General features: G+C 36.3%; 1 protein-coding gene across 2 annotated transcripts in view; it reads left to right on the top strand.

The window, feature by feature from the left end:
• Positions 1-12,093, top strand: part of LOC106461024 (transcriptional activator cubitus interruptus-like) — a 92,986-nt gene that overhangs the window by 59,324 nt on the left and 21,569 nt on the right. For both annotated transcript variants that reach the window (XM_022387833.1, XM_022387832.1), the window contains 2 exons: positions 976-1,105; positions 9,610-9,809. In XM_022387833.1, the coding sequence (XP_022243541.1) occupies positions 976-1,105; positions 9,610-9,809 (330 nt within the window). The remainder of the gene's footprint in view (positions 1-975; positions 1,106-9,609; positions 9,810-12,093) is intronic.

Below are 12,093 nucleotides of genomic sequence, written 5' to 3'. Positions count from 1 at the left end.
GCTTTTTCAGCCGTGGGGGCGTTAGAATGTGACGGTCAATCCCACTATTCGTTGGTAAAAGAGTAGCCCAAGAGTTGGCAGTGGGTGGTGATGACTAGCTGCCTTCCCTCTAGTCTTACACTGCTAAATTAGGGACGGCTAGCGCAGATAGCCCTCGTGTAGCTTTGCGCGAAATTCAAAACAAACAAACAAACAATATTTCACACTTGTTGTCACTGTGTATTTTAATATCCAAATCTTGCTGTACCAAAATTGTATCAAGGTGTTATCGAAAATGATCCATTCCCCTGGGTAAAATAAAATGTAGTCGATAGATGAATCTATCCCAGAGGGAAATGCCCATTTAAGGTCACATTTCATGCTATTATATAGCTACATGCGTATAAGATGGGTCAGATCAAAGTAAGTAAATGGTCTTTTGACGAAGATAGTTCTAATGTCAAACATATTAAGGTATGTTGGGGGATCTTGTTTTAGCAACTAAGATCGCCTTTGTTTCTTTTTGTCCGACAAAAAACTGAAGATGAATGTTAAAGCTATCTGTCTTTGTCGAGCTACTGCCGTTTAGAAAAACTAGCTATCTCCATGAAAACTTAATCACACAAAACCCACCGATCGCCCAAACTACTTGTAGAAGTAGTGGTACTAGGGGTGCAGGGAAAACCAAGGTCCCGCTCTCACCGTACTGTTCGTACTCTGGTAAATGTCAAGTCATGCATTATGAGTCTATTCCTTGAGACTCGTGGACCTCCTGTAGCTTTTCTCTAGGCCTGTTTGTCAAGCATGTCACGCGGCAGTTGTCTGTCCACTGCGAGAGGTGCGGCCATATTTGAGCCGGTACGTTTTTAACGTAAGAAATATTGAACTTGCAAAACTGATAGCATGAACTGGATTGACAATAAAAAATATCGTGTTTTATTAGAAGTGTGTGGATTTTGTACCTCATGCCTCAGAAGTGTGTGTCTCTTCCTTCAGGCCTCCCACTACAGTTCCCGAGTGCCTTCGCCACAGTTCATGCGCCAATTCCTGTGGATCAGAGGACGCATGAGGGCCGTTATGTGTGGGAGCCACGGCTACACTCCCTGCACCATCCGTCTCCATCTGGGTAAGTCGCTTTTTTCTGTCCTATTGTAACAGTTTTATCGAAAAACTCTCCTGCTTTAGTACTGTCGGATTTAGGAAAATAAACAGTTTTGTAGGGTTAAGTTTGACTTTATATATACCTGAAGGTATTAGAAACAGTGCAACATAAATAACCCTGAAAGAACAGTAGGTTATCGAGGACAACTTTTTATACCGAAAAGCAGCCTTTGATGCCACGAAATCAGTTTAATAAAGAACATTTTAAGAAAAGAGAAAGGATTCAAGGATTGAAGTCTCTCTATATATAAATGAAACAATATAAAAATATTGAAAAAACTATTGTTGTAAATGTAATTAAAACATAACAAATAAAATAATAAAGACCCTCTAACAAGACTTACTTAACAATGAAAAATATTTACGCCTGTGTACACACACACACAGAGGGTATAGAGTTTTAAGATATGTTTTAAAGTTCACTTAAGCTTTTAAGATGATAGAATAGAGGGCCGAGCTCAAGGTTAAGTATTTATTTCGATAGCGACAGTGTTTTTACAACACTGGATTTACTCCTTAGCCAACAACAAGCGTATTAAATAAAATATGTATTTGTAGTTAAATAATTTTATAAAGACCATCATATATATATATAAATAAATAAATAATGTGGGAACTCTAATTAAATTAAAGAAATAAATTAATAAAAGTCATATCTTCAAAAAATCCAACTTTTTTATTGTATTGTTTTTATATGTGATTAGCGAATGGAGGTTAAGGCTGGTAGATGGTGTATCCCCACCGCTCTGCGGGTCCTACTTCCGCAGTCACCTCCAAAACCCAGGACACATTTTATGTCCTACATTATAGTCTGTGCTCTAGTGATCTTTTTAATATATGCAGCGTTTTTATTGTAGTTGTTAAAGCTTGTTTTGATAATTGAAATATTTTTTCATCACTAGTTTGGTCTTGCTGTTCTTAACGCAGTCCTTCCTTTTGATGTTACTATTTACTTAATGTTGAAATAATGTTTTTACGTATATATAATGAATTAAATGTCGAATGATCGTTATCGGTCCAGGTTGTCAACTTATTGTTATAGCGGATAATGTCTGTGGCAATAGCACCCAAGTGTGTTGGGGATATCCCTTCTATGAGACAAAATTCAAACGCTGACGTTAATCTAGTCAGCCGTCGTGGAAAAAAAATCATCAATCAAATAAGGGTACGAAGCTGAATGCTTACACCCACAACGTCTCAGCTTCTACTGCCTTTTACTGTCTATAGCCAGTGTGGAAGGCAGTCACCCTTAAATTTCTTGAAGTAGAAATGAAACCACCCTAATATTTCGAGATTATTTTTCCAGTATATAAATTACGTAATGAGCAGCAAACAAGCTACTTTGCTTCACATCTAAAAGGACAATCTTTTACAACATTGTATAACTGATCACAGAAAAGCTGGAATAGTTATGATACATTTGTTTTTGTTTCATCCAGTCGTTTTGAAACGTGTAATCAGAAAGAAAATAAAAGGCAGGAGTTTTTGCCTCGTACTGAGAATGCTGAATGCCTCGCTTAGTTGTCCTGTGTAGAATTATCTTGATAAATCTCGTATTCCCAGACATGTGATCAGTTCGTAATTGTCCTTCCAAATGAAGATGTGGTGATCAAAGGGGAGCTAAATAACAGTATTGTGAGGTGAGGTATAAAACATGGAGCTGAAATCCGTCTAAGATGCGGATAGACAGATCAGAAACAAACTGCTCGAAATTACAGAATCATCAGGAAAAACTGATGTTTACTTACTTCTCGAATTGGAAGAACTCTTAAATGATATAAAAGAAACGTTTGTATATAATGAATGAGAACAACAAAGACACGATATAGGATGCCATCCATTTCAAAAATTGTCATTCATAACATAGTATCCATGCTGTAAATAAGGAAAGTGGTCCAAGGCTCCAAACTGAACTTTAGGAGATGTACGTAGGAGACTTGAAGAATCTCCAGAATGAATGAGAAAAAAATACAGTTGTGCTTTATCGTTAAATTATGAAACATGGATAATCTGAACTTGAATGGAAACATTCAGTTTGAATAAATACAGTTGTTTCATTTATGATAAGAAATTAATCGATTATAAAACAAAATCCACTCTCTTTTACTTATTTAATCTCAGTTGAAGTTTACTGATCAGTAGAACTTCTCTTATGTGCTCCAAATTGATACAGTTTTTGGATAAATGCAACAAATAATACAACTATTATGAAATATAGAAAAAATAATGAAGAAATATTAAATCGGCTAAGAAACAATTTGGTTGTTCATCCTAATAAAGTAATTTTAATATATGTTTTAAATGACATAGAAAAACGTGTGTTGGTTTGTGGCTTTAAAATTTGTCGTTTCATCCACAGCCGGATTAAGGGCTTAGTGGCTCTGGAGCGCGAGAAGCATAGAGGGGACTAACCATATAATTTTGAATTCCAAGCATGGGACAAAAACTGAATGATATCATTGACTAAGAAGAGTTTGTTTTTAATTTGTCTTTAAGTGCCTCATTTGTTGAGTATGTTAGTATGAATATACATTCTTGGTGTTACAACGTTTTTACGTTAACACAACGAGAGTTTTACCATATATCAAGGAAAAAGTATCTAAAACCTATCTTACATCATTGTTTTCCTGGTCTTGGAACAAGAAAATTCACTAAGAATTTCAGTTACATTGAGTAGTTAGAATAATTCGTATTCAATGCACAGAACGATAGCACGTTCAACCAGCTTCGACCCGTAGTTAACCGTAGCGTGTTTTTGATGTGCTTCAAAGTCTAGAACGAACATTCGCCATAGGAGTTACTGATCAGGAGGCACAAGTACATGTGAAGGATTTTGGTCACATTCGGGAAGGTGAATGTCAGTGATTGGCTGGATATAGAACTGAGCATCTGCATCAACTTGGATTCGATTATTTTATTAAAGGATCACACTTTGCATAGTTCCGCAGATTGAACCATTCTGTTTACTGTGGTCTGTTCAAGGTTATTAAGCTATATTTGCATTAAATGCCTGACCACATCACGGAGGCCATCAGTAGGCATAGAATCCAGTATGTCTCCCTGTAGGACAGCAGTAAGTCTACAGACTTACAACCTTAAATTTCAGGTTTCGATTACCCCCTGGTGGACACAGCAGATAGTCCAATGTGACTCCGCTTTAAGACAAACACACCCACACACAACCCATTACTGATAGAAATTTAAAACTATCTCGAATCTGTTCATACGTCAGTAATCTTTGAGGGCTGATGACATTTTATAAATTATGGCCAAGAATGTCTCGACTCTGAATTTATTCGACAGGGAAAGATCAGCATCTCCATGATCCCATCTTGTATTAGTTTTTTCCTCAAATGCACTTGTGTCACAGCGTTGAATGGTTTTTCCTTTTGTCTTCGAATTCTGAAACAATGGGGTGCATTCTTTTCACAAGTGATCTCAAAGATTCCAAACCTTGAGCTTCAATACTTAAACCCAATTTCGTATTTTACAATGACTTGCTAGCTTTGTCAAACCCCTCCAGTATGGTAAACCATGACTTTAGTTTCTAACTGGTTCATGACTGAAACTAAGCTGCTGGCTTCCAATTGCACATCAGCTTTTTTCAGATGTATCTTCAGTCAGAATCAAGAATTTCTGTGATAGCTCCATATCCCAATCTCAGGACACATAAGGCATCTGTATGTGCCGACCACTTCGTGTTTGAAATCGTGTTGGTGACTTTAAAGGTTTAAGGGCGTCACAGACATACTCCCAATGGTGGGTGGAAGCTGCTAAAACACGTATAGCTTCTGTGCAACGTCAAAAAGCAAAACAACTTCCATGCAGCAGTCTAAAGCTCATTGAACAACTAAGTTGAGCAAATGTATGTAGCATAGAATATAGTCTGTCAGAGAATTTTTTTTCCTGGATCAGCACTTGAATGCTATTGTACTTGCCATCATGTTTGAAGCCCATTTGGCAGTCTTGAATAATGATATTAGAGCCTTGAAGGAAATCAAAGAATATATTTGCCAGCTCCACTCCAGTATGTCCATAAATTGGAATAAATTTGATGAAGATTTCAACTGGACCATTGTGTAAAATGCATCTTAAGATGAGAGTGAGTTGGTATTGGACGTGGAGTCCACAGAGACTGAATGATATTTTGTGGCTTTCTCTTATGAAAGTATTGATTGGAGAGCCAACAAGCTGAGTATTTCAATAAACTCATCACAATTGGTGATGAGTTTATTGAAATACTTCCAGGTGTTAACAAGGGTGTTCCTCAGTTCACCAAAGTGATTCTGCACTTTGTCAGAGACCAGTGTCCACGTTCCAATTACTCATCATATGTGTCGTTTAATAGGCTCAGGCTGAAGATCATCAGTTATAATCAAATGTGTATTTGTCCCAATGTCACCACAATCATTGCTGACAGGGAAATATCAGAAGGATATTCACAGATCCATCTCCTTCTTAGTCCATTATCTTCCTTTTTCTATGCTTCCAATTTCCCCCAGCCACTCGGGCCTGGCGGTTATGGTACTCGACTCGCGAATTGCGGGTCACGGGTTCGAATCCCCGTCACACCGAATATCGTCGCCTATTCAGCTATGGGCATTATAATGTGATGGTCAATCTCACTATTCATTGGTAAAAGCATAGCCCAAATTTGTTAGTGGATGGTGTTGACTAGCTGCCTTCCCTCTAGTCTATCACTGCTATATTAGGGACAGCTAGTGCAGATAGCCCTCGTGTCTCTTAGAGTGAAATTCAAAACAAATCAAACCAATCCCAGCCACGCTTGTACTTTATATTTATGGCAAAATTACTATGGTAACCTACTGCCTTTCTTAGCTTTAAGCCACTGACTGACTAGTTAGAAGCATCCTACCACCCACACTAAGGAATTGATTGTCACTGTTATACCAACAGCTTAAATAACGGAATATTTTGTAGTATTGCACGGATTCGAACCCGGTTTGCCAGCTCCGAAATCCAGAGCTCTATCTTGATAAATTCAAAAAGATCTTTGATTTTCTCTCATATAAAGACCTGTACTGGTTAATGGTCTATGGGAGATTGTATTTGTTGGGCTGAAAGATAGAACTAGCCATAGGATAAGATGAATTTATGTAGTGGTTATTTGTTGCTACTACTCCACCTACAAACTTTAGCCAATGAGCTTATATCGTATTTATAATCTCGCTTCGAATGTACGAGAAAACTTTGCGCCACATCCTTAGAACTTTTTCCTAGGCATATCTTATTATATTTTAGGATCTGAATATCTTCATTAAGATCAGTGGCTCTCTTTCGCCAAAATTTAAAATACAACTTAAAAAGGTCAACATTCGCAGGCAAATGCAACATGTCTCCGACATGCAATCCCTACATGGCCAATTTTGACATGAGAAAAATCATTAAAAACACAGAAAAATCAAAAAGTTGGTTAACATATAGATGAATAGTTTACGAAAATCCCAAATTGTGGTTTCCTCGTTGAAAAATTGAGCAAAAACAAATATTCCAAAATTGTCTATATCTCTGTTTGGAACCTGTAAAAAAGTAGCTTTTTATCAAAGGCCAATGTAAATTGGTTAAAATACAACGAAGTAACTGTCAAAAAAACATACAGTTAAGTTTTGTGGCATCTTGACCTCCCTATAATTGCTAGAAAAAAGTATAACATTTTGGTTTGTCAGAGTGTTTTGCTTGTAGAAAATTTTACCAAATTCCATGTAAATTGGTCGAAATAAGGCTAAGTAACTGACCAAAACTCCTAAAATTATAGGTTTATTTAACTTTTGACCACCCTAAAATGACCAAAAAGGGGCATATTTCACATTTTGTACGTATTTGTATGGGACCAGTAAAAAAGGTATATTTGTATTAAATTCCCTGTAAATTGGCTGAAATACGGTGGAGTAATTGTAAAAAGAACCCTAAAATTATGCTTTTAGTTGCATCTTTATTCCCTATATTTACTAAAAATGGGCATGTCCATCTTTTTGTTTGTCAATGTGTGTTTCTTGCACAAAAGTATCTTTGTACCAAATTCCATGTAAATTGAATAAAATACAGTCGAGTAATTGACCCAAAATTCCAAAATTGTACGTTTTATGAGCTCTGGCTCCCCTCAAAAGGCTCAAAATGGGAAATCCATCTTATTTTGTATGTCAGTGTGTTGGGCGCATGAAAATTTATATTTCCCAACTTTCATATTTACTGCTGTAAATATGACCGTACAGGAGCCCAAAATATACATTCTGGGGTATTTTACCTTTGACCTCATAAAATCCTTAAAAAAGATCCAAATCAAAAAAGAAAGAAAGAAAGACAAAGGAATCTGGCACGAACTGGACCAAGGTATAATCTGGCACGAACTGGACCAAGGTATAATCCTATCAAGTTTCAAGTCATTCCGCAGGGAAATGTAAGAATGGCGGTCGATTGAAAAGTGTTTGGAAGAAGAAGAAACAAATAGAAAACAGTATCTCTCTGCGGAAACATAAATGTAGCTTATACTAAACAATCGACAAATATATTAGCTATGTTTTAGTCAAGCGCGTTTTGTAAACTGTGACATTGCTCGTTTCATGTAGAAACCTTTACTTTTAAAGTTTATTGTTATTTGAAAACCACTGGCTTAAGAAGCTTACGTTTTATTGCTGCAAGTTTTAATAAATGCGAATATTTTTAAGAGAATTAAAACAAACCTAGTAGACCATTCATGGCCTTGACCTGCCTAGTTCAACAAACGCCTGTCTATGAAGGGGATGGATGACTTATTTGGTCCTGTTTATACCATGCAGTACTTTACGCTTCCAACGTGTTAGGTCATGAAGTAAATACGGTCTTATTTATCAAATGACACAAAAGATAATGTTGTTTAGTTTTGTTTTTTAACGAGAAATTTAAATGTGCTTTCTATGTAACTATTCCAGAATTCAAGGTGCGTGAAAAATTCGTATAAACATTTTGATAAACGTAGAATCACGCGAAACAATCTGTTGCATATTACTATTGTGATTTCTATGAAATCTAGAACACTAAAAAAAAGAAAAAAAGATGAACGCTATGTAAATAACCAGACGTATTATTATGACAGTCCATAAAAAAACTTGTGTGGTTCTAAAAAACATAGTTCTTTCTAATATTTAGTTTCCCTTAAGGTTGTAATCTTCCTATGATCTTGTACAATGTACGTATTTTCATCATGAAACCCACTGATGAACACAGTCCATAGAATCCATTATTGTTTAAGTGATTTCTGGTATGATAATTGTGTGAGGCATTCTACACTCTTAATTACTTGCACAAGATTCTCTCCGTTTCCTTTTTTTTTTCTTTCCACTCTGCACCTAAAGTGACACTCTTTATGATTACTAGTTCTATATCGATAAAAAAGAGCAGACGATAATATCTGCTCATGATTCCAGCTTTCCTGTGGTAGATCACTTAATGATGCTGTGTCTGATCCTTCTAGTTAGACAGCAAAATGGATCTTTTAACTGAGAATTGTTTCATCCCTTCACTTGAGAAACAAGGGTTTATAAGACTCATTCAGTTTGTCTAACATCATAGATGGAGGTAATTACATTCATAAAATGAATGTTCAGATTCATCAACATGGTACATATAAAAGTTATGTCTATATATTTAACAAAAATAGTTGCTTAAGAGAATGAGACTGACAGCTCATTGGCTGAATTTCATAGAAATTGTGACAATGATGTAGGTGGTCTAATATTTAATAATGTTAACTGGTTCTCTACTGATTCACTCATGTCTGTCATTGTATTTATCAGGCCTTCTATAACAATATTAATGTTTCTCTGTATTTTGACAATTCTATCACCTGCAGTTCTTTTAGGCTAATATTGTTAGTGTCAAAAATAGGCATTCTGTACATTTTATTGTATGATAGCGGCCTCATCTACACATTTTAAATATTTATATTGGCAATTTTTTAAACTACTAGTCCAGTTTCTTATTATGTTCTTTATTTATAGTCTTGCTATTCTATTGGTTGAATGTTTCTAAACATATCATGTGTTAACATAAAAACAAAACAAAAAGGACTTAAATATTGTGCCACAAAATTGCTACTGATAATTATTTATCTGTGTATATATATATTAACATTTAAATTAATGAAAGGACATTAAGATGCAGAAAACTGTTAGCATTGCCCTATTATAGATAAGTAAATGTTGAAATTAAAAGTGTATAACATTATTAACTGCATAGTTTTAAGCATCCATAAATTATTATTTATAACTTGTTCATTCTTTTAGCCCACACTATACAGTGAAGTTGTAATTTCTTAAATTCATCATTTGACTATGTACAATTATTAAAGGATTCTCAACAGTCGTTTTACAAGAAATTGTCCATTAAATTTAGTTTCCTATAGCTTCTGATCATATCTGTCTTGATAAAGTTAGACATTCAGGTGTGAAAGTTTGAATGTGTCACCTACAGACTTGCTGGAAATGGAACAGGTGCTGGATTGTCAGATATTACCTTCCTCTCCCAGCATCGAGCAGTTCCAAATGGACAGATGGATCCTGGGTTCCACCATCCATATCGTCTCAGTCCAGCCTATATGGAGCAGTTATACAATTCCTTTCATTCCAACCCATCCATTTCAGTTAGAGGCTTTAGTCCCATGGACACCCCAGGTTATTTCTACTTTATATTAAAAATATTTGTTGGCAGTAATTCAGTAGTACTTTCATTTAAAGTGATTTTTTATTATAAAATATAAAAAAAGTCATAATAAAAATCACACACATACGCACTGTTAATTAAATTGACATCAATAAATAATTAGAATGTTTAAATATTTTGGATAGGCTTTTATCCTTTTTTCAAATTTCTCTATAGCAGTTGTAGAAAAAATTACATACAAAAGAATTAAGAATTAAAAAATGAAAATTGTAGTCATGTTTCTACTTTTACTCCTTGGTTAATCTTAACTAGTTTATTAAATTATATCCACATCTTAGAGTTAGACATTTCTAATGCTGTATATTGAACAATTAAAAAATTCAAAAGAATTTTTACTGAATTTGTAAACATGTTGTTTTCAGTGCTAACATTTTATTTGTTACGTCTCTGGTCGTTAATTTTCGGTATAAATTCTTCCCGAGGAACTTCAGCGATACAAGTCCTTTCTTTAAGTAAAACTAGTTTATTATTTCTCTATACAACTTTGTAATACACAGAATTTCCACAGTCACTTTAACTTCAACACACGCTATAATTCACAACGATTCACGCACTTTACTTATGGTCACTACCGCTCGCTTGACTCAATTATCTGTCTCTATATCTCTCTATCTGCTATTATATCTCCGCTTTATTTGCCGGGCTTATATACAAAAAAGAGAACGCCTAGAAAAGACTAGAGTTGCCAGGAAAAGTCAAGATCCTTTGAGAATCTCATGACGTGTTACCAGGGTCACGTGACTTCCGCTGTCGTAACACTGCCCCTTCCTTAGTATTATTCGTCCCGAAAAATAGCCACTTACATTAAACCAATAGATAATTAACAATAACTTAATTAAATGTACAGAATTTACAAACACAAAATCAAAATTCAACAAAGTCTCTTAATTTTACGGGACATATCTTATTCCGTACTGGTCTCCGTCTCGTTGGCTTCTGCTTCACGTGGGATTCATCTGCTTCATCAGGAAATGTGTTATTATCGGTAACAGTCACATCAGTGGTAGTACCTTAATCAAGGGCTTCACTGTTTCCCTTCTCAAAACCGGGGAGAGTTTCTTCTTCGACAGTGGCTTTTTCAGGTGACACATCTTCAGCAGCGTCATTTGTTCCATTATTCACTTCATTCCAACTGAAATGTCCTGGATAACGCCAAAACCTGTTGGCATGCGCCACCTTTGGCTTACCTCGCCGACCACATTTTATTCAGAAAGTCACATCTCAGAGACGATCCACTATGTCATATGGGCCTTCCCATGGAGAAGAAACATAGAAGACTTCCCTTTGGTCTTCCTGGGGTTATACAACCACACCTTGTCTCCTGGTACAAAGCTGACTTCAGTAGCTCTCTTATCATAACATAGCTTCATGGAATCACCAGACGTTTTCAAGTTTGAAAGCACCTGATGGTAAATGTCATCCATCCTTTCAGATAACACTTTCACGAACTCTGATACATTTTCAGGCAACTCTTCGTAAAGTGGGCGCCCTGTTATCAGATCCACTGGCAACCGAAGTTCCTGACCAAACATCAGCTTTGCTGAAGTGTCTCCAGTGGCTTCTTGCTCTGCTTTTCTATAGGCTATCAACAGCGGAGGGAGTAAGACATCTCAGTCATCTTGGCAGCTATTACAAACCTTTGCCAATTCCTGTCTAAATGTCCAATTGTACTTTTCTACCATCCCATCAGACTGTGTGTGAAGTGGCGTTGTCCTGGTCTTTCTTATGCCAAACAACTTGAAGCATTCATGGAACACAGCTGATTCAAAGTTACGGCCTTGATCCGAATGCAGTTCGTATGGCATACCAAATCTGAAGAAGAAGTGATTGCCACGGTGATTGCCAGTGTTTATTCTGTGCTCCACAAGGTCTGTGCACCCGAGGTCATGATCTCCTTTCGAAAAGACGTCTGCATAATTGGCCAAAAGTTCTCTAACCTGAAGAGCATGTGATGGTGACAAATGGAGTATGCTCTTCTTCTAGAGGTCAGTTAAATGTTCTTGGAGTGTATGTCCTTTCTTTATGGTTGTATTTCTTGCCTTAACATTGACTGGCTCTACCTCTAAACACCCAACAGTGCCCTTCCTTAAGTTTCTGCTCACATTTAGAGAAATTAGCCACTGTTATAGGTACTACTTGATGACCTGGCACAAGTGACCTTCCAATCTTCACATCCACTTTCCTGGATGGGTCTTCCACTGCTTCCACAAGCATCGGGCTACCTTGGGGATGTTC

Source organism: Limulus polyphemus, unplaced genomic scaffold (genome assembly GCF_000517525.1).
Source record: "Limulus polyphemus unplaced genomic scaffold, Limulus_polyphemus-2.1.2 Scaffold882, whole genome shotgun sequence".
NCBI classification, from domain to species: Eukaryota; Metazoa; Arthropoda; class Merostomata; order Xiphosura; family Limulidae; genus Limulus; species Limulus polyphemus.
Note: the sequence above shows the minus strand (reverse complement) of the source record. Positions and strands in the feature narration are given on the sequence as shown.